At 33.1% G+C, this 24,464-nt stretch overlaps 1 protein-coding gene across 1 annotated transcript in view; it reads left to right on the forward strand.

Annotated features, from left to right (window-relative positions):
* Nucleotides 1–24,464, forward strand: part of LOC113107693 (ciliogenesis and planar polarity effector 1-like) — a 42,935-nt gene extending 18,471 nt beyond the window's left edge. Inside the window, 28 exon segments of the mRNA XM_026270366.1 lie at nucleotides 1,470–2,310; nucleotides 3,206–3,309; nucleotides 4,402–4,499; nucleotides 4,584–4,666; nucleotides 5,230–5,288; nucleotides 5,453–5,491; nucleotides 5,611–5,743; nucleotides 6,856–7,131; nucleotides 8,458–8,844; nucleotides 9,899–10,065; nucleotides 10,295–10,394; nucleotides 10,476–10,515; nucleotides 11,648–11,812; nucleotides 11,882–11,953; nucleotides 12,676–12,800; nucleotides 12,892–13,081; nucleotides 14,492–14,769; nucleotides 14,833–14,914; nucleotides 14,985–15,098; nucleotides 17,499–17,534; nucleotides 17,617–17,749; nucleotides 18,919–19,078; nucleotides 20,251–20,309; nucleotides 20,442–20,552; nucleotides 20,642–20,793; nucleotides 20,991–21,089; nucleotides 23,413–23,480; nucleotides 24,102–24,464. Coding sequence (XP_026126151.1) covers nucleotides 1,470–2,310; nucleotides 3,206–3,309; nucleotides 4,402–4,499; nucleotides 4,584–4,666; nucleotides 5,230–5,288; nucleotides 5,453–5,491; nucleotides 5,611–5,743; nucleotides 6,856–7,131; nucleotides 8,458–8,844; nucleotides 9,899–10,065; nucleotides 10,295–10,394; nucleotides 10,476–10,515; nucleotides 11,648–11,812; nucleotides 11,882–11,953; nucleotides 12,676–12,800; nucleotides 12,892–13,081; nucleotides 14,492–14,769; nucleotides 14,833–14,914; nucleotides 14,985–15,098; nucleotides 17,499–17,534; nucleotides 17,617–17,749; nucleotides 18,919–19,078; nucleotides 20,251–20,309; nucleotides 20,442–20,552; nucleotides 20,642–20,793; nucleotides 20,991–21,089; nucleotides 23,413–23,480; nucleotides 24,102–24,239 — 4,309 coding nt within the window. The 3' untranslated portion in view covers nucleotides 24,240–24,464.

Genomic DNA, 24,464 nt, shown 5'->3' on the forward strand with positions numbered 1-24,464 from the left:
AACTAACTAACTAACTAACTTACATGCTAGTTATTTTTTTAGACGTGCAATTGTAATATTTTTGTATTGTTTGGTAGTTAGTTAGTAACCTTTATTTAACCAGGTTAAAAACAAAGGCTGCTAACTAAATTGTTTGGAGATTTTTTTGTACCATTGTTATTATAATTGTTTTTGTGGTAGTTAATCAGTAACATTTAACCAGGTTAAAATAAAGGTTACTAACTATCTTGTTAGTAGTTTTTTGGATGTGTACCATTGTTATATTTTACAATTCTTTGGTAGTAAGTTAGTAACCTTTATTTTCCTAGGTTAAAATAAAGGTTACTAACTAACTAACTAATATGCTAGTTGTTTTTTAGACATGTAACATTTTAATATTTCAGTATTCTTAGTTTGGGAGTTAGTAATCTTTATTTAACCAGGATTAAAAAAAGGTTACTAAGTAAATAAGTAATTAAATAAATAACTAACATGTTAGTAGTGTTCTGCACATGTACAATTATAATGTTTTAGTTTTGTTTGAGAATTCATAAACAACCATTATTTAACCAGGTTAAAATAAAGGTTACGAACTAACTTTTAAGTAGTTTTTTGGATGTGTACTATTGTTAGATTTTACAGTTCTTTGATAGGTAGTAACATTTATTTAACTAGATTAATTTAAAGGTTACCAACTAACTAACTAACTAACTAACTATCTTGTTAGTTGTTTTTTTTAGACATTTCAGTTGTAGTATTTTAGTATTCTTAGTTTGGGAGCTAGTAACCTTTATTTAACCATGACTAAATAAAGGTTACTACCTAAATAAATAATTAAATTAATAACTAACATGTTAGTAGTGTTCTGCATATGTACTATTAGAATGTTTTTGTTGAAGAGTAAGTAAGTAACCATTATTTAACCAGGTTAATATAAAGGTTACTAACTAACTTGTTAGTAGTTTATTGGATGTATACCACTGTTATATTTTACAATTCTTTGTTAGTTAGTTGTTTACATTTAACTAGATTACAATAAAGGTTACTAACTAACTAACATTTTAGTAGTTTTTTTGGACTTAGTATCCTTTATTTAAACATGTTACTATCTAACTAACATGTTAGTAGTTTCTTTTTTAATTGTTCTTAGTATTCTTTGGGAGTTGGTAACCAAGTTAAAAACAAGGATTACTATCTGTATAACTAACATCATATAATAAACATAATATATTTCTGCACATGTACTATTGTAATATTTTTGTTTTCATTTGGAGTTATTGAGTAAACTTTATTTAACCAGGTAGAATTTTTTTTTCAGTGCAAGGATTTTATACAGAGCATATCAAACTCATATTCCATTCCCAGTATGCAAAGTTTGTATACTGGGAATAGTTTGAGTAGTAGGCCATTTCGAACTTGTTTTAATTGGCTTGAGCAAATTAATGCGTGAATATGGTCAACCTACAGTAAACTCTTTCTTGTGTTTGTAGTTCTAAGACTGCTAAATTTCAGGATGCACATGAGAAATCAACTCAAGAAAGAAAAGGAGATAATAGATCCTGCACAGTGGAACCCAAAGCACCAGACTCGACTGTACCCACAGTGGGAACCTGGGAGTTTGAGCTGGAGGATGAGGAGTACACGCTCTTCCTAGATTTGTTCCTCAGCTACATGCTAGGAAAAGACAGACTGGACGCTGAGGAGTCCGAGCTGCCTTTACTAAGTGCTTTCTCACAACAGCTCCGTACGAGAGAGCTGCACTCGGTGACCTTTGACATGCTGACCACTCTCAAACGCCGTCAGAAGGATCGGAAACGAAGTGTGCAGTTGCCTCTCTTCCATGCCGGTCACTGCTTCCAAACTCTCCCGGATGCTCCCAGACCTCCGTCGTCCATTCAGTTCGACGCTCGTTCTACGTCCCCTTGTGCTCTTCCTGGACTCCATACTGGGAAACATCAAGGTCTTTTTGCACTTCGTCGACAGGCTTCCTTAATGTCCAAAGATGTAAAAGTAAATCCGATTGGCACAGACGTGGAGTCGACAGTCTTTAAGATCCTCTCTCAGGATGATCTAGATGTTCAGATGGAGCTGGACTCCTCTCTGGAGGCCAGGTTTCCTCAGCTAGCCCGGCTGCTGGAGTGGATGATGCGTTGGGCCGAAAGACGGGTTCTGCTCTCTCAGCCAATCAGAAAGACCTCAGAGGGCTCTGGTGATTCGGTGGTCATCAGGGTCAAAGCTTCGACCCCTGCAGTGCTGATAGCGCTTGAGCTGCTAAAGTGGAGGTACAGCGCCGCCCTGCTGGGAGAAAACTCTAATCACTCCCATTCTAAGGTAAGGATGCATTCGGAGATGATTTTAATAAAACTGTTATTCCATATTCGCACCAATTCGGAATAGATGCCGTGTCTGTTTAAATGTGAATGGATCAGAGGTGTAAGTACAAAGTCATTCAAAAGCTAAAACTGTTCAAAAATGGTAGAAGTGTAAGACAGGTGAGTCTGGTTGCAAGGTTTTTGTTTTGTTGTGTTCTGATCCTGATCTAACATTATTTTTTGTGAAGGAGCAAAACTGCATTTATTAGTGGATCATGATGGAACGGCATGATTCAAACAATTTTGATAGAAATACCAAGGCAAAATAAATAAAGATAAATCAATAATAATTATTAATTATAATATAAATACATATAAAAAATTAATTTATATTTTTGTGTAATTTATATTTTATATTTGTCAGTATTTTATATATATATGTGTGTGTGTGTGTGTGTGTGTGTGTGTGTGTGTATATATATATATATATAGGTATGTGTGTGTGTGTGTGTGTGTGTGTGTCATTTTAAATAAAATTGATTTATTTAATATATTATTATTTTCCCCCATTTTTGTTTATTGACTGTCTTTGTGGCCTCACATCAGCACCAGTGTCATTTTAGCCTTACTTATATAATGTTATATTTCAAGAATATTTTAAATTAACGTTACATTTTTACAGTTTTCATTTTAGTCAGCTTATGTGCGTTTGTCCTTTTATTTATTTAGAATTTAAATATTGCTAGGCTTCATTTCTTTTATCACTGTTCAGATTTAGTACTAATTAAGTTGTTGACTTACAGTCAGTATTTTAGTTCGTAGGGCTTGAGCTGTCAGAAACCCCCGGATCACACCACCACAGTGACTTCAGCACACATGTGAAACAGACTGTGAACTCTCCTGTGCTCCATCAGAGGGAGGAGCCTGTCGCTCAGCCAATCAGAGAGAGCAGTGTGGACACGGGTTACCCGGGGTCAGCAGGGACGCCCATCACACTCCCAGAGCTGGACGTCCAAGAGTGAGTCCACAGCACACATCTGCTGAAAACACGACTGATAAACACTTATGATGCTTTCACAAAAAAAGAAAAGAAAAAAAGAGCCCAAAGTAACAGATCTAAAACACATGTGAGCTACAAAACAGTGTGTTAATCAGAAGGACATTGGCAATCATAACCAGTTTGAACGCATCTCCTTATTATTGATTCTTAATATTTTCAATATGCACTATAAAAAAATAAAAAATCAGTGCTTATTTTTTAATGAAGTTTTTCTCTCTCAAATTTCACATTTAATTCAACATTTTAATTGTCGTTTTTTTGTTATTTGTGAAATTTGCAAATTGTGAAATCTATCTCCCTCCCTCTCTATAGAAAATGTTTTTTATTTAAAAAAAACATTTTTAATGATAAAATTAAACATTATTCTGATCTTACATACTGAAATAAGCAAATTGATAATTTTTTTTGTCTGTATATTTGCGTTTTCTGTCTCATATCAACATCAGTGTTATTTTAGATTTATTTGAAAACTATTATAACTGTTGCTAATATTTTAAAATAGATTTTAATTTTTTATACTTTCAGTTTTCATTTTTCTTTTAAATTAGTTTTATGTGCCTATGTAATTTTTATTAGTGTTTGTATTTAAACAAAAATTCTAATTCTACCATAATAAATACCAACTTGTTTCTACACCAGAAGTGTGTTACTAAAGCAATAAACCCCAAGAAGGGCTTGTTTTGATTTTATAAATAAACATATTAAGGTTTCACTAAATAAAACAGAGGAAATAAAGGGTAATGATATGAATAAAAACAGTATTCTTCCACCAAACAATGTAGCTCCTCAGAAACAGTTTGTGTTGTTACAAAGTGGTTGCCGAGCAACAGACAGAACTAAACAAAGGTGTTTGTTACTTTGTAGCATGATATAGAACAGCTTCGAATGCGGCTCAGCCAATCAGAATCAAGGAGCGGAACTCTCAGGGTTTTTAAAAAAAAAACTTGGATTGAGTTAAATGTGTTCAGAGAATCAAGTCAAAGCTTAATTGAAGGGAACTAGACAGAAAAGCGGTTTTAACAGTCCCGTGTGATGATTGTTTGTTCTCAGTGCGCGTGAAGCCGAGGATGTGGTGGATCCGCTCTCTGAACACGAGGACACAGAGATGATGATCGGAGACATCACACAGACGTCTGCAGCTACAGACGGTCAGACTCCTGTGACCTCCGCCTGACACATTATCATATACTGATTATTAGTCATATTAATTCAAACCGTCTTTTTGTTGATAGTGGTTTTGTTTACAGATGAGAGCAGCGCCGCTGATGTCACCGAGGCATCATTGTCCAATCAGAGCAGAGCTCCCAGAGATCAGGTGACCGTGTGCTGCCCCATACAGAGACTAACTAATGATCACTTATAGTCATTACTTATATATTTATTTATTACTATTATTATTAATAATAATAAAAGTAAATCCTGTTTTATCAGCAATGCTTATTTGTAATTATTTGTCATACTTATTCGTCCATGATATTTCTTTATTAAAATATATAATTAATCTTTGTTTTTATTAGTAGTAGTAGTTCATATTCTAAACATTTATACTCAAATCAATATTTATCAGTAACATTTATTCATCAATAATATTCATTCATTTAATAATGCACTGTAATAATACAGTTATCAGTGGGTTATTCGTTATTTAATAATACTTATATATAAAAATAATAATAATTTCTTTGTCAGTAATGATTATTTGTCATTATGTAGGAGTGCTAACTTATGTGTTAAAATATATAATTACTTGTCAACACTAATTTATTTTATTATAAATATGCAATATTATTAATATATGTATTTATTTAGTTGCCAATAGCCATATCATGATAATGCATCAGATCCGGATGTAAACAAGCTCTCCTGATGTGTCCACAGACATTAACCCTCGCTGATCTACAGCGTCCAGTCACAGATGAACATTCATCACAATCACTGTGAGTCTGTGCATGTCGGCTTTAACCCTTTACACCTGCTCCCTGCTCTTCACTTACACATTAAGAGACTGTGTTTCATTGGAAAGCTTGTGCAGCTTTAGTCACAAGCTAGACGCTCATCTGTGTGTGTTGTGTTGTGTTGTGTCTGTCTGATCTCATTTCAGATCGGAGGAAAAACACGTCTCCTGTGCGCCGCTGGACAGGTGAAGATCATCACACTAGAGTTTCCTTCAAAATAAAAGCTTAAAAGTGCAGACCAATTTGAGTGTAGAAATTAGGAAAGAAGTGTTGAAATTGACCCTTATGACTGCTTTCCTCTCAGACCTGAGCTCGCAGCTTCAGCCGGCGTTCAGCAGACAGACGCACCGTCATTACCCATGATTCCCGGCGCTGAAGCCCCTCAGAGTGACGGCGTCAGACAGCTGCTCCAGGACGAGCTCTTCAGACTAGTGCAGGTGCGTCTGAGCCCTGTTTAATAAACACAAATACTTCTGTTACATGCATCAATCTGCTGCACTTTGAGACTTACTCATCTGTCACATTTGTAGTGTTCAAATTGAAGATAAAAACAGAGTTAACTGAATGAGTCATTATTTGTAAAGTGGACTCAGACGTCTTTTTCTTTGTGAGATACTGTACATTCAGAATCTAGTACCAATACAAATAATAACATTAATATTTTAATACAACTGCAGTGTTAAATACATTCACAAAGCTAATATTTCATAATACTTTAGAGTAGGAAAATAATAATACTTTGTTCTTAGTTTCTAGTTTTGTTGAAAAAATTCAGTGGAAACAGGTTTAAAAGCACGTCTCATTATTCATTTAGTCACACGCTACTCATTTTTTTCCACAAAATTATGCCAAAGCACCTATTCATCAATAATTAAGCTTTCTCTCTATTAATTTAGAAATATTAATAAAAATGTAACTACTAATAATTTGAAAATATTATTTATTTATTAATCACTAATATATAAATAATAATTATAATTATAGTATTTATAGTTATTTATAATTCATTTATTTAATTATATTTTTGTATTTGTAAAGAATGATTATATATATATATATATATATATATATATATATATAATATTTATATATTATCTATAACATTTATAATAATAACTATTATTATTAATAGTAAATAAGATGTTAAAGAGAATTGTTTGACATGCTTTGAAAAAATAATGGCACAAAACATATGTTTTTTTATTTTTGTCAATAACATTGATTGATTTATTAAACAGTATTTTCTATGCATTAATAATGTTTATAAAAATGTTTTATTTATTTTATAAAATTTAGCATTTTTGTTTCTCAATAATATTTATTAATAATACATATGTATTTGTCAGAAATTGGTTAATTGCAATAAATAATTTATTGAAAAAAATTTGTTAAAGAGAATCGTTTGACATCAGTCATAAACAACAACATCAGAGATATTTTCTGTGATTGTGAGATGTGTGAAAGTAACCATTGGACAGATTCAGGTTATTAATAGGAAACACTGATATGAATGTTTCATTTACAGTTTCCTGGTTTTCTTCTGTTTCAGCTTCAGCAAATCAACTTCATGAGTCTCATGCAGGTTGTTGGAGCGTCTTTCTCAAACCTGCCGCTGTCTCAAACCAACCTGCTTCAGTCCAGTGCCACACCTGCACAGCGCCAGTCTCAGCCCGCCTCTTTTACCCAGAATGCCCAGCACACCAACCTCCCGACACAAGCCAGTGGACTGGAAAGGGTTAATAACAACCAGGATTTCCATCCTGTGAATGTGAATTGTGGATCTGATCTGAATCCAGAACAGAGAAACCCAACCCGCATACCTCAGGTAATATTAGTAAATATAGAAATAATATCTGTGTTATCTTAGTCTTAATTAATAAATGGTCATATTTTTGAATGTTCTTTTTTTAGCTTTTATTTTAATAATTTTCAGTTTGTTTTAGTAAGTTTGTAACCTGCTTTTGTAATTTTTTAAATATTTTCTAATTATCTTTATTTTTTATTAAGTTTATACATTTATATTAGACTTAGCGAATATAATTTAATAGTAATAATAACAATAACATTTAGTTAATTATTTATATATTAAGTTGTATTCCTATTTATCCAATAATAATACTTCTTTATCATATTTATGTATATTTATCCATAATAATAAATTATTTATTGTCATTAATGATTATTTGATATTATTTGTCATTATTTATCAATATATAATTGGAATAGGAGTTGTTGGTAGATGACAAGAATAAAATGTAAAAAAAAAATCTTATTTAACAATAAAAATAATTTATCAATATTTATATGTATTTTTATGCATTGATCATGTTTTATGAATCAATATAATATAATTAATATTAATAAGTAGTTAATTGTTCATTTTAAATATTACATTTTATATAATAATAATACTTATTTATGCATACATTTTATGATATGATTTTATTATATAATTATTTTCAATAATAATACATCATTATTTGTATACATTACATAAATGATTATTTAATATTACTTGTCAGTATTTATCAATATATTAGTGGAATTTATATTAATAATGTACTTATCAATATTTGTATATATATTCATTGAGCATAAATATGTATTAATAATGATAATAATAATAATATTGTATAATAAATGATTATCAATATAATATATTTAATAATAATAATAATAACTAGTTATTTAAATATTAAATATATTTTATGTAATAATAATACTTATTTTTGTATCATAATAATAATAATAATAACAATAACAATAATATTTAGTTAATTATATATTTAAAAAAAATATATTTATGCAATAATAATATTTTTGTATTGTCATTAATGATTTTTGTATATTATTTGTCAATATATGATTGAAAGTAAATGAAAAGAATAGGAGTTGTTGGTAGATGCCGATAATAATAAAAATAAAATCTAATTTAACAATAAAAATAATCTTTATTTATTCATATTTGTCAATAATAATGACTATTTGCAGTTATTTTGCAGTATTTGTCAAAATATAATTATTATTATTAATAAATGCATGTATTTATTGATTCAGTATTGATTTATTTATTGGCAAGTTGTCATATCATAAGCAGGAAATGGTGTATTTAGCTGTATATAGAGACTGATATTTGGACTTCCTCTCACAGGAAGTGCCGCAGTTGAGCGTGCGCTCTGATTGGCCGGAGGATGGAGGATCTGGTGGCAGGGGTTTGATCCCGAGGTCTCGTGGTCTTCTGAGCACCGCTGTGGATCAGGCGTCTCTGCACGGACTCAGACTCCTGCAGCTTCCTGTGAGAGAGGCCTGGGGTCCGAATCTCCCCCCCGCTCCGCCTGACCCCCCGTGTGTCCAGAGAGCACCTTCAGCCTCCATCAGCCTCCATCAGACGCGCCGCTGTAGCGCTCCTGCTCTTCCTCTGCTGCGCTTTCACCCAGATCCCCAGCGGCCCGTGACGCTGCCTCGTATCCCACAATCCACCGGGGCACACCTGCCCTCAATTCAGCTGCTGCACAGAGAGCCGGATCCACCCGCCGCTGTGAGTCTTCAAGCATCAATCACACCCACTCAGAACATTTACATTTCATTCTACAACTTTATATAATCATTGAATATAATAGTATTAATAATAATATTTACTAAATAATATTGATTTACTCTCAGCAATAATACATATCAATTCACATGTTATATATTTAATACATTTTTATATTATGTATGTTATGAACATTTTATAAAAAGTAAAAATATATTTTATTTACTGTATATTACAGTATATATAAAATGTTTAATTTAATTTAAAATTTAATTTAGTTTTACTATTTACTCAGATCACTTATCAGTTTACTCATAATCCATTTATTTATATTTTTGTATAAAAATTTGATATTGTAATAGCTTTTATAAATAATAATACTAATAAATGTATTATTATTATTATTTTAATAAAAAAATATATAATCTTTTTTATTTTTCCTTTTTACTCAAAGCAGTAAACACATTCTCATGACTTATTATATATATATATATAATTTTTTTAAATATTATTTATATATATTTTTTATCATAATTTGAGATGAAAGAATAATTTAAAATAATGTATAATGTAATAATAATTCTAAATAACTTTTTTTACTATTTACCCTGATCAGTAATCACATTTACATATAACTTTATTAATAATTAATTTATTCATAGTTTATATTAAATTTAAATATGTTATAATAATTATAAGAATTTTTTTTTTTTTGGGAGATTCACTCCAGCACCAGAATGCTCTTTCCATTCTTTATTTAAGGTTAAATCTATATATCATAAATATACATGATTTCAAAAACACATAATATAAAAATATGATGTGATTAAACATTAAATTATTAATTTTCATCTAAAAACACTAAATAGATGCATGTTCCTTTTGAAAAATGTTTCTTTTGACTCGACAACTGCAGTAAAGTTGTTGCTGATTTACTAGCATTACACTTCACTGATATATCTCTCTCTCTCTCTCTCTATATATATGTGTGTGATTATTTAGTGAATCAGTTGTGATGCTCGTGAGATTGTGATCAAACCACGTTGATTATGTGCAGGTTGAGCGCTTCAGCAGGGCTCCGGTTCGAACAGCTCGTCTCATCCCGCTGCAGGAGCTGTTGAGACGGACCCCTGCGATGCAGATGGGTGCCGCGACCAGACTACAGCTCTTAAAGACCAACCCAGTCCCGGAGAACAAGAGCACAAGCAGCCCGTCCGTCAAGAGGTGACACGTCTCCAAAACACACAGCACAAAACCAGCCACAAACTGAGCTGAGAAAACCTGCACTTAAAGTTCCTAGCCATGCATTTTACTAATCAGAAATTAAGGTTTGATGTATTTACAGTAGGAGATTTTTACTTAATATCCTAAAGATGTTTGACTCCAGACTGCTCTTGTGCTCAGGGACACATATATGAGGTTTTTACAAATATTCTGGCTTTGTGTCCTTCAGACGGAAGAGGAGAGAAGAGAAGAAGAAGGAGGAGAAGATCACGGTCACTTTCAGAGCGGAGGACTCCATCATTCCTCCGGAGGAGCCCAAAACTGTATTAGTGTGTTGTTGATGAACTGTTTCTTTAAGTCATGTACGGTGGAGATGTGAAGTGGATCATCTTGTGTTTTATTGTGTTCAGGCTGCAGAAGATCAGAACGACGGATACACCTTTCCTCCAGGTGAGAAATATCTGTTTCAGCCTTATTCCTTCCTAGTGTTTCTAAATAATGTCAATCAGATAAATTTTTTATTTTAATTCGAGAAATTGCTTTTATGTTCCTGTTTAGTTTTAATTCATTTTTATTTCAGTTTTAGTATTTTAGTACTTCAATTTTATAAAAAACATATTTGAAAAAAATTTGTCTTTTTATTTTATTTACACAAATAATGAGCAATTAAATTATATATATATATATATATATATATATATATATATATATATATATATATATATATATATATATATATATATATATATATATATAATTTAATTGCTCATTGTTTGTGTAAATAAATTAATAGACATAAAAAAATGTCATCAACTTAAAATATCTGATTTTAAGTTAATGACTTTTTTTGTCTTTTATTTTATTATTATTCATTCACTATTTCTCTTATTTCACTCTTTTTGTTTTAGTAATTTTAGTACTTTAGGACTTTATTTTAGCAAAACAATTCATTAATTGTGTGAAATTATGCAGAATACTGATTCGTGTGCAGTGAATGTTTATAGAAAGTTAAATAAGTTAATTGTTTACTCTTACGTCTTATATATTTAATTGCTCATCTTTCGTGCAAGTGATATTTTGTATTCAAATATTTTTTATATTTTTATATTTCATTTTTAACTTTAGTAGTTTTATGTTCTGTCATTTTTATTAGTTTTAGTTTTTAAAAACATTTCTATTTAGCTTTTTTATGTCCTTTAAGCATCATTTCTCATTTTAACTTAGCGCTATTCTTTAAATTGTTATTTTTTTTTAGTTTAAGAAACATTTCTATGTTTTAAGTTAGGGATTTTTTCTAAATGTTATTTTTATGTATTTTAAGCAACATTTGTAGTTTTAAGTTAGGCTTATTTTTAAATTTTTTTAATGTTCTTTCCGATATAGTTTTTATTTATTTTATTTTATTTTTTTAATGTTTTTTTTCATGTTGTTTCTATGTTTTAAGTTAGGCTTATTTTTTTTAAAAATGATGTCGTTTCTAATTCAGGCAATATTTCAGATACCGAGAGCAGTTTTGACTAGTTTTAGTTCACAGTATAAGCGCTGCTTCTCAAACTCTGCCTGTCGTCCTCGTGTTGTTCAGATGTAGTTGACCCGTCCATGTCTCTCTGCTCAGGCTCGTTTGACTCTGAGTTGACGGGACGGCGGTTGTTGGACAAAGCTTGGGTCACCTCGGCTGAGCTGCATGCCTTCGCCTCCACACAGAAGAGAGCTCCAGAGATCCAGGACGCCTGCACAAACACTGAAGGTGTGTGCTCCGATCGCTGCAATCACACACTTCACCTTCACTGAGGTAACTTCTGTCTGTTTACTCCAGAACCGTCTCGCCCCTTCACAGAGGAAGCTGTTCCCGTCCAGCTGCCTTCATCTCCCAGCATGCCCTCTGCTCGTGAGTTCATCACATCAATCTGAGATGTCAAAATCTAATTTTACTTTAGGCTAGTAAATATACTTTCAATAACATACCTTAAATGGTAAACATTTTAACAGGGTAAACAGGGTTTACAAGAATGATAATTAAGCATAATTTCCTCCAACAAATTAACATTAAAATTCTCTCACACACACACACACACACACACTCACACAGACACACTCACACACACACACACACACACACACTCTCTCTCTCTCTCACAGACACACACAAATACACACTCTCTCTCTCTCACACACAAATACACACTCTCTCTCTCACACACACACACACACTCTGGAAAATACTATGCAAAATGTTACCATTAAAGAAAATTTAAATTAGGACTACAACAAATTCCATAAAAGTAAAAAAAATAAAAAATAAAATAAAATAGATGTTACCTAAAATATTCATTTACTTAATGGCAAATTGAAGTACTGAAAAAAGTGAAACTGAAATAAAAATAAGAGCTATATAGACATCCAAAAATTAAATTAAAAAAAACATAATATATACAAAAAATTCAAATTTAAATGAAAATGTACCATGACAATGAATATTAATAAATACTATAATATCAATGATACTAAAATAACACAAATTTATACTATCAGATGATAAAAAAGATTATGAAAAATAAAACAATATTTTGTGTCATGTATCTGATAGTTTGTGTGTCTGATGTGTTTCAGCTGGAGGAGGGCTGACAGATGTGGCTCCTGGCGTTCCTCCAGATGTTTTCTTGAATCTTCGCTACTCTAAAGAAAAATCATTCGATCCGGAGAACAGAAGTCCTGTGGAGTCTGACGTAGATCTTGTAGGGAAACGCTGCAATAGAAATCATATTCTAATCTAATAATGCAGGAAGAGTTTCAGACTGAGTTTGGATCTCCTCTCTGTTATTGTAGAATCCAGAGGGACGACGGTTCATCAACGTGATCGATCTCACAGACGACTCTCTGCTTCAGGATCTGCCCTCATCTGCTCAGCTCCACCTACTAGCAGCGTCTGTCGTAAACCCCGCCCACAAACCTGTCTCAAGCCCCGCCCCTAACCACGCTGAGCACTTGACTGAGAGTCCGGCTGGAGAGAATCCAGGTACACACTGCAGAGATTGAACAATTGTTTTGACATTTAGTTGGTCATGTAGTTCATGTGTTTTTTTTAGTAAGTATTTAAAACTTTTTATTAATGTTTCTACATTTTTATTTATTTTATTATTAGTTTTCCACCCCGGTTTTTAAGTAGTAAAACAACAGTTAAAGGATGTGAATGTTTTTTTTTATTATTATTATTGAAGCAACATAAGCCAATGAAATGGTGTCTACCAAAAATTTTTTTTTTTTTAAATAAATACATTTTGCATAATTTCACAGGCATAAATATTATATAAATATATATTCTGTTTTTAAATGTGTCTGTTTGTAATAAATGAGGCATGCACAAAATTGCTAAAATTTTAATTAGCAATAACTAAATAATACAAGTTAATTATTGATACAATATTTTTTAGATACATTATGCATCATTTATATATTAATAAATGATGCATTGTGTATCTAAAAATATATATTACATCAATTGATAAACTGTTTAAACTGATATAGAAGTAATATTATAAATCTTGTTTTTCATGCACAAAATTGCTTAAAATTAAATGAACAATAACTAATGTAAATTATAATATGCAATAAAATACATTATAAAATATTATACCATACAATCTGAAAACAAAAATTATCCTTTGAAAAAAAGTTTGAATTGATACAAAAGAAAGTAATATTATAAATCTGTTTAACATAATCAACATTGCTTAAAATTAAATGAGCAATAACTATGTGTATAAACTACAATATAGTATAAAAGAATAAAACAAATGTGACAACACATTTGAAAACTGTAAAGATTGACACAAAATAAAGTTATATTATACATTTATGTTTATGTATATTTATATTATACATATATTTATTAAGTTGCTTAAAATTAAATTAGCGATAACTAATATAAATTATAATAAAATAATGTAACATATTTGAAAACAAAAAATTGCAGTTTACAAACTGATACAAAAGTAACATTATAAATGTATTTTAATGCACAAAATTGCTAGAAATTAAATCAGCATTACCGTAACTATATAATATACACGGTAATTCATTGTAATAATAATAAATATTCTTTAATAACTTTAAAATATTTAAAAAATAAAGGTGTATCCATTGATGAGTCGATGCAAGAGAAAGCAGTGTTTTTAATCAGCCTTGAGTCACAGGTGTATATCTGTAGAAATAGCCAACATTTCATTGTATGGGTCAAAATGATTGATTTATCTTTTATGCCAAAAATCTTTAGGATAAAGATCATGTTCCATGGAGATATTTAGTAAATCTCCTACCGTAAATATATCAAAACATCATTTTTGATTAGTAATATGCATTTCTAAGAATTCATCTGAACAACTTTAAAGATGATTTTCTCAATATTTAGATTTTTTTGCTCCCTCAGATTCCAGATTTTCAAATAGTTGCATCTCAGACATCAATGGAGAGAGGATTTGTTCAGGTCCCTCGGTAGTGTGCGAGTCTCCTGAAGCCGTTCTCGGTGGAGACCCCGTGTCTCTGAGCGTCCTGACCGGTGTTCGGTCGTCTCCTCCGCCCGCTCTGGACCGGATGCTGATGTCCAGGAGTCAGATCTCAGCGCGGCTCTCAGAGATGGACGCTCAGCTGCTCAGACTCCAGAGCATCGCCGATCACATGGACCGAGAGTTCGCCAGCACTCGACTGGTAAGACACGAAGCTGCTGATGAGCTGCATGATGGGAAACGCTCTGACTGTGCTCTCCTTCAGCTGGTGAACACTATCGAGACTCTGAGTCCTTCAGCGATGGAGAAGAAACCTCAGTCCAGCTCTCTCCGAGTCATACGTGAAGGTGAGACGACTTCAGTAGATTCATATGTGGAGTAAACAAGGCTGTTAAACAGTTGTGAATGTGTGAACAGTGAGGAGTTCCTGTCCTTCACCGCATCGGTTTGGAGCGACGACTGAGCGAGAGAGAGAAGATGAGGAGGTCTTGTCTTCTCCTGCATTGCATCACGAGCGCTTTCCTCCGACAGGTAGATGTGATGACGATGTGATTGCATTGTAATGCTTTTTTAGCCGTTCACACAGAACACATATTTATTGCATTTGCATTCATTTGCATTTGCTTCTATTTAAAATGAATGCAAGTTGAACTTTTTTTTTTAAATGAAGAAATTAGGAAAGTAGCCAACTCTTTGTGATTGGTGTTTTCTGTTAAACTATTCATACATGCATAATGCGTTTTTTTTTTCTTATTAAGCAACTTACTTAATTATATATGCATTTAAATATTATTTTGTTCATGTTATTTTATTATTTTGAATAATCGTGCATTAGTAATATTTTGCTCGGTGCTTCCTCTTGTGGAGAGAAACTAAAAGCTTTTTCCCCTCTAACTGAAATTATGCATTTTAAATTAGAATAGAATTTAAATATTGTTAATATTTATGTACAAAATTTGAATTTAGTTTTACAGCCATTTTAAACAGCCCCAATACTAGGGATGCACCGAATCCAGATTTTTGGGGTTCGGCTGAATACCAAATCCACTGTTTAAGATTCGGCCGAATCCGAAACCGAATACCGAATCCTACTCGCATCCTTATTCCATTAACACAGTAAAACACATGAATGAAGTAAACAACGACCACAGCAATGTATTTTTCATTTTATTTTGTAAAAAAAAAAGAAAAAAAAAAGAATAGGCAGCGTTATGCCAGGATGACAAGTGAAAAAATCTTTTTTGACAATTACCAAGCTTATGCTTACCCGAGTAAACAACCAAAACCTTTCAATAAAAGTGCAGCAATGCAAATCCGAATGTTTGGTGACTTAACTGAAATGAATGTAATTGAACATTAACTCAATAAACATGGATAGTAGTTTAGTTTTCGTTTATAACAGTAGGATAGGCTACGATTAGAACAGTAGCCAAATATTACAGAAGATCACACACATCTCCTGCATCATAATTAAATTAATGTAAAACCTCTAATCTTTCAAAAAAAAACAAGAGCTCTGCATTAACAGGTGACAGCTGGTTGCGAGTTTGGGAACTAATGTCCCCAGCAGTATTGAAACGTCTTTCACTGGGCACAGAGGTAGATCTTTGCCATTTTTGCCAGCAGTGGAAATCGCTGCTGGTTTGTCTTCCACCACTGAAGAGGATCCTCTCTAAGAGGAATCAAAGTCTCAGCGAAAAGAAACGCTTATCTCCACGTCAGCACCCGATGTGACTGGCTGGCTCTGTATTGCTACGATATAAATCGTCCCAGCCGCTCAAGATTCCTGAACAGTTTAGCTTAGAGCGAACTGTCGGGCCGTGTTCCTCCTCATATAAACACCTTCACGCAATCAACGGCTGCGTGACATCGACCAGCGTAGCGCAAGCCTAGGGTTCAGTTCGGTGAAAAAAAAAACCTAAGGTTCGGCCGAAACCGAACCCCGTCAAAAAAACCCAGTATTCGGCCGAATCCGAATCCGAATCCTGGATTCGGTGCATCCCTACCTAATACACTTTTATTACAATTTACATATTTGTGTCAGTAGATTAATTAAAATGCATGCAGTTAGAAACGCAGTACTAAGAATCACGCGTTTATTTAAACATATGAACACAGACAGCGCTGTTAACAGGTTGATGTAACGTCTCCCAGTCCATGACTAGTAAAATAATGACAACTTACCATCTGTATAATATTGAACATGGTTCTTCTTGGAGTAGTGCAGCTTTTTTTTTTTTCTACTTCTGCGGAATGGTATGAAACTTGATAAGAGATTTTGCATTTGCTAAGTGAACACGCATACAAAAAACATGGACGTGAATGGTCAAAAACGACCACATTGGAAACGAATGGTAGTGCGCAAAAAAAAATTTCCTTAAAAAGCTCGTTTTTGTGAGATATCAACTTCAAATTCGGAACACAACTTTAGTTTTCTAGTTTTTACATTGTAAAAATTTTACTATAGTATTTTTCTGCATTCTTCATAATAATAACTTCTGTAACACACACACACATATATATATAATATTTTTTTTTATTTATTTATTTTTTTTTTTTACTTTTTAAACTTTTTTTTCACTTCAACAATAATCTATCAAGTGTCTTCTTTTATAAAGAGGCCAAGCTTAAGTCTGTGCTCCAAAGCGTTTTATGGACAGCACAGTGGATCTAATTAAACTATTTGCATTAATTTAGTGCGAAATTATTTAAATTAATAATTTAAAAATGAATTAAATATGAAATGTTTAAATAAAAAAGTGAACATATAGTACATTAATTTAATGGAAATAAAAGTGCGATGTGAAACACATAATTTCTTGTAATCAATTTTTAAAGTGCTTTATGAATAAATTTGAACTGAATTGTGTTCACTGCATTAATCCCGTTTCAGATGAGAGAGTCACTTTAACATGATCTGCTTGTTTTCAGTGAAACTGGAGCCGTGCGAGCGAGATCCTGATCCTGGTGAGTGACCTACATCACACACACACACACACACACACAGCTGAAGTCATGGACGCGTGTGAGTCTGGTTGTGTTCCTGCAGATCTGAAGGAGGAGACTCTCGGTGTCAGCGGCCTCAGTGACGTTAAAGACATTCTGTGTGAGTTAATCAGGGACGGTGCTTTGTCCCGATCAGCGCTGGATCTGTCCCGATCGGGAACGCTTCATCGCAGCAGGTCAGCTTCACAGAAGTGACAGCAAACCAATACACCTTTTGTGGTAGCTAGAGCACCTTTTTTCCTTTTATGATTTAAATCAAAGTTTCTTTCAGCAAAAACAGTCATAGTGGAGTTATTCTTGAGCAGTTTTTACTCGGATGCAATGTTGTATTCTAGTTTTTATTCATATTTTGTATTATGTTTATATTTTTCCATTGTCTTTTTAACTTTAGTTTAATTTTTTAAATAATTTAGTTTAAGTTTGAGTTATTTTAGTAACCAAAATATACTAACCATAAAATGGTTTTATTTTAGTAAGTTGTCATTTTATTAATATTTTGAATCGGTTTTTGATTCCATTTTATTTTATATATATTTTAGTTCACTTGTTAATGATTTGTTGTTGTTGTTTGTGTCTGTGTGCTTTTTAAAATGATTTTATTAATTTGTTTAATTTTGTTTAGTTGAAAGCCTAAAATAACTAAAACTAAATTTAAATAAAAATATATAGACTTAAAAAAAACACACACACAGCTAATGAATAAAATGTTTTATAAATTAAAAAGAAAGTGGACAAATAAACCCTTACGCAAAATATTAATAAAATGTTGTGTAATGAGTTTATTAAATTTAATGTAATTATTTTTTTAAATCATAAAACTAAAACTATATAAAAAAACACTCAGCTAATCAGATTAAATGTTTAAAATTTAGCATGGAAAAATAACTGTAATAATTAAAAGATATATATTTTAAATATGTCTCTATGTTGCCACTAATTAAAAAATAAAATAATATACAATTTTAAATTAAAGCTAAAATAATTTAAGTATTTAAATTATTTTATTATCTTTTTTTTTTACTTTAACATTTTATTGATTAACTGAAAACAAGTTAAAAATGAATAATATCTATATAGTCATTATAACACACACTTCATTATAACAATTTTTATTACATTTTAATAAAATGAAATTAAATTAAATAAATTATATATATGTATATATATTTTGTTATAGATATAGTTTTAGTCAACTGTTCTTGCCCTGTTAGGATAAAAGAGTCTAAATGATGAACAGTCTGAATCTAAACGATCTGTGTTCTGATTGGCTGAGCAGGTCAGTGAGGGATGTGTGACATATTGATTGATTGATTTGATTGGTCGGTGTATCTGTGGTGGGCGGCAGGTCAGAGGTCGAGCCGAGCGGAGCCATGATGGAGGAGGAGCGCAGGGATCTGAGGATGTGGATGAGGAGGAAACAGAGAGAACGACTGATAGAGTACAGAAAACAGAGAGAAGAGAAGAGAGAGAGAGAGCACAGACCCTTCATCTCTCCAGTTAAACACGTGAGACGCCGCAGAACAAACCTGGCTTTCCATTAGAATTATTCTCTCAAGCTGTTTTCTTCATGTTGAGAAAAACCTGTTATAAATCAGGATTCTCAATGTGTTTATAGTTGATAATATTTGATTGTGTGAATAATTACATTTTTATAAATGCATAAACTACTCTTTAAAAATCTGAAGTAGGTTAGATTTGTTTATGGCTCAAGGCTGCATTTATTTGATTAAAAATACAGTAAAAACTGTAAAAATGTGAAATATTATTACAATGTAAAATATCTGTTTTCTGTGTGAATCTGTGTTAAAGTGTAATTTATTTCTGTGATGCTCCGCTGTATTTTCAGCATCATTTCTGATTATTAGAAATGTTGAAAACAGTTAATATTATTGTGGAAACATTATATTTTTCATGATTCACAGATAAGGAGAAGGTTAAAAAGAACAGCATATATATATATATATAAAAAAAATATTTTTAAGCATTATAAATATATTTTCTGTCACTTTTGATCAATTTAATGCATCCTTGATTAATACAAATATTTAAAAAGTAGTTTTTCAAAAAACTAAATTTGTATATATTAAAAATACTTATATATAATTTAAACTTTAATAAAAAAAGAAAATATGTACATATAGATTTTTCATATTAAAACATGTATAAAATGTATTTAATAACAATTAATTATAATAATAATTTTTTTATTCACAATAATATTATCTAGAGGCTGAATGTTACTGGAATATTCTTGAAAGAAAGCATGTGCTGCTATAAACCTGTGAATTTCTGCAAGAATATCTTAAACAGCCTTAGTTCTATACCAAAAAAACTATTGTTGAAACATTTTTATTTTATTTTATTTTATTTTATTTTATTTTATTTTATTTTACCTTTAATAAAACATTTCTGTAAATGTAGCAGAATTAGCCAACGGTTATTTTTTCATCCGTAGTCCCTGGACAGAAGTCACCCCAAAAAAGAAATGATTAGAAATGCATGCTAAGAGAATTAAGCAGAGAGAATTACATATCACAATCCATACAACAGTCTATTAATAAAAACACAATATCTGTCTAGCTTTTCCCACACATATTTAAGTCAATAACTGAAAAGTTTTAGTTTTACCCAAAAGCCTGTTAGTAACTTTATTCTTCTGAATAATTATTTCCTGCAGCAGAATCTGACGTCTGTGGATCTGGCAACCAGCAAGAGAACCAAAGCAGAGCGAGACAGGTCTGATTGTGTTCAGTGACTAACACACACTGCTGTTTCATGAGATGTGTGTGTGTGTGTGTGTGTGTGTGCAGTGACTAACACACACTGCTCTTATCTGCTGTTTCATGAGATGTGTGTGTGTGTGTGCAGGCTGCTGCTTCAGGAGCATCATGAGCGGAGAGCGCGTGACGCCTGCGGTCTGATCTCTGAGCTGCTCACCTCGCCCTTCAGTCTTCCCACAATCCCACAGCAGAGCCTCAGGTGCATTCTGGGATTGCCTCCTCTGTCCATGCTGCAGTGGTTGTGTTGTTTGGAGGAGTCGGTGCTAAACGTCCAGTGCTGTGTTTCAGGAGCACCACTGAGTCCTCAGGGAAAAAGAAGAGGATTCCCAGGAGTCAGAGCGGACCGCAGGGATCTCTGGGGAAAACCGTCACGCTTCAGAGGAAACCTGCTGCTACAACACACGGCTCTCTGAGCCGCAGACTCGGCCTGCACAGACCAGGTTCATATCTCAGTCAGAAACGTGATTCGTTTCAGATGTTTAATCAGTATTTGGAGTATTGGGATCACAAGAAGAGTGTTGTAGAGCAAAACTGATATTTATCACTTGTGTTGCCTGTGGTTCAAAGTTAGACCTTCTGCATTCATTACACACTCGCACGCGTCACATGGCTTCAATCCCACGCTCCTGTGTTTCAGCCAGCGCTCTTCCGGCCGATCGGTTATCCCAGGTCACTCGCCGCGGGATGCTGTCTGACCCCAGGACCAGACCAGAGAAGAAGAAGACCACCCATCAGAGTGAGGACAGGACCACATGTTTCTGTAAAAATAGCAGAATCAGAACCAGATTTATTACACACACACACACACACAGTTAGACACACACACACACACACACATACAGTTAGACATACACACACACACACATATACACACATACTAATACACAGTTAGACACACACACAGTTAGACACACACACATACACACATACAGTTAGACACACACACACACACACATACAGTTAGACATACACACACACACACATATACACACATACTAATACACAGTTAGACACACACACAGTTAGACACACACACATACACACATACAGTTAGACATACACACACACATATACACACATACTAACACACAGTTAGACACACACACACAGTTAGACACACACACACATACTAATACACAGTTAGACACACACACACAGTTAGACACACACACACATATACACACATACTAATACACAGTTAGACACACACACACACATACTAATACACAGTTAGACACACACACACATACTAATACACAGTAAGACACACACACACACACCTACAGTTAGACACACACACACACACAGTTAGACACACACACACATACTAATACACAGTTAGACACACACACACACACACACACACACATACTAATACACAGTAAGACACACACACACACACACACACACACACACACACCTACAGTTAGACACACACACACACACAGTTAGACACACACACTAATACACAGTAAGACACACACACACACACCTACAGTTAGACACACACAGTTAGACACACACACACACATACTAATACACAGTTAGACACACACACACATACTAATACACAGTAAGACACACACACACCTACAGTTAGACACACACAGTTAGACACACACATACTAATACACAGTTAGACACACACACACATACTAATACACAGTTAGACACACACACACACACCTACAGTTAGACACACACACACACACAGTTAGACACACACACACATACTAATACACAGTTAGACACACACACACACACACACACAGTTAGACACACACACACATACTAATACACAGTAAGACACACACACACACACACACACACACACACACACACACCTACAGTTAGACACACACACACACAGTTAGACACACACACACATACTAATACACAGTAAGACACACACACACACACACACACACACACACACACCTACAGTTAGACACACACACACACAGTTAGACACACACACACACACACACTAATACACAGTAAGACACACACACACCTACAGTTAGACACACACAGTTAGACACACACATACTAATACACAGTTAGACACACACACACATACTAATACACAGTAAGACACACACACCTACAGTTAGACACACACACACACACAGTTACACACACACACACATACTAATACACAGTTAGACACACACACACACACACACAGTTAGACACACACACACATACTAATACACAGTAAGACACACACACACACACACACCTACAGTTAGACACACACACATACAGTTAGACACACACACACATACTAATACACAGTTAGACACACACACACACACACACACACAGTTAGACACACACACACATACTAATACACAGTTAGACACACACACACACACACACACACACACAGTTAGACACACACACACATACTAATACACAGTAAGACACACACACACACACACCTACAGTTAGACACACACACACACAGTTAGACACACACACACATACTAATACACAGTAAGACACACACACACACACACACCTACAGTTAGACACACACACACACAGTTAGACACACACACACATACTAATACACAGTTAGACACACACACACACACACACACAGTTAGACACACACACACATACTAATACACAGTAAGACACACACACACACACACACACACCTACAGTTAGACACACACACATACAGTTAGACATACACACACACATATACACACACATACAGACACAAAAGGAGTTTGTCTTGGTGAAAGCGGAGTTATCTTTATCACTAAGACCATGTCAATACATATATAAATATATATATATATACACAATAAACATGACTATGATAGATGGATGGATCTATAGATAGAAGCTAAGAATTATTAAAATAAATTAAAAAGTAAAATAAATATATAATTTTAGAATAAAAGCAAAATATTAATACGAAGTAGAAAAATAATGTGAACACAATAATCAAAGATATCATTTACAGTTACGTGAGGATGTACAGGAAACACACATTGAGATGTTTGTTGTTGTGTCGGGATGAAACGTGTTCCTCTCGTCTACAGCAGAACAGAGAGAAGTGAAAGAGAGAGATCAGACGCATGAGAGAGACGAGGACGAGGACATCAGAGCGGTGAGACGAACCTGCTAGCTGCTAGTCTCTGCTGTTTCTGTTTTTACTTAATCTGAATAATACAACATTTGATAATATTTCATAATTCTGCCACTTGCTACAGCTTATGAAAAAAAAAAAAATGAAAAGGCTATATGGTCAAAAATGACTTCAATTGGAAATTAAAGGGAAATATGAAAAATAAGAAAATACAGAGCAGCTTTTTTGGATACAATCTACAAATCATAATGAAACAGTAAAAAAAAAATTTTTTTTAATGTAGTGTTTAAGGAATAGATAAATCATGTACCATTTACTTCTATATATAATATAGAAAATATTAGAAGAAAATAAAAAAGAAATCTGTAATGTAATGTTTAAGGAATAAAATAACTAATGTGCCATTTATTTCTATATGTAGTATAGAAAATATTAGAAAAAAATATATATTTTGATATTTTTAATGTAGTATTTAAGAAATAAATAATGTACCATTTATTTCTGTATATTTAGAATATTGTCTAGTACACTCTCAAGTCCCTACAAAGTTCTAAAACTCCATGTGGAACACAAATAGTGTAGAGTGTGTTTGGTTGACTCTAGATGTTGTGTTCTGAGGTGAACAGCTGCTGTCTTCTCCAGGGCTGTGAGGATGAGGATGAGGATGATGAGGATCTCCTGCGTGGTCTGGATCTGGACGCTCTTTCTCAAAGCAGCGGCAGCGTCCTGAGCAAACTAGACTGGGCGGCGATCGAGAGGATCGTGTCCGAGCAGCAGTGAACGACCAGCTGCTGCTGACTGTGAATCAGTGTGTGTGTGTGTGTGTGTGTGTGTGTGTGTGTGTGTGTGTGTGTATCATATGTGCCTCGACTGTTTGAGCAGAATAAACAGGAATCTTTGGCAGCTGTGTGGTGCTCTTGGATTCTTACGACTCATTGAGTCATTGGCGTTTCTGCTGAACACTAAAGAAGATGTTTTTTTGAGAGCGAACAGTTGACGGCCATT

The sequence above is a fragment of the Carassius auratus genome, chromosome 8 (genome assembly GCF_003368295.1).
Source record: "Carassius auratus strain Wakin chromosome 8, ASM336829v1, whole genome shotgun sequence".
NCBI lineage: Eukaryota > Metazoa > Chordata > Actinopteri > Cypriniformes > Cyprinidae > Carassius > Carassius auratus.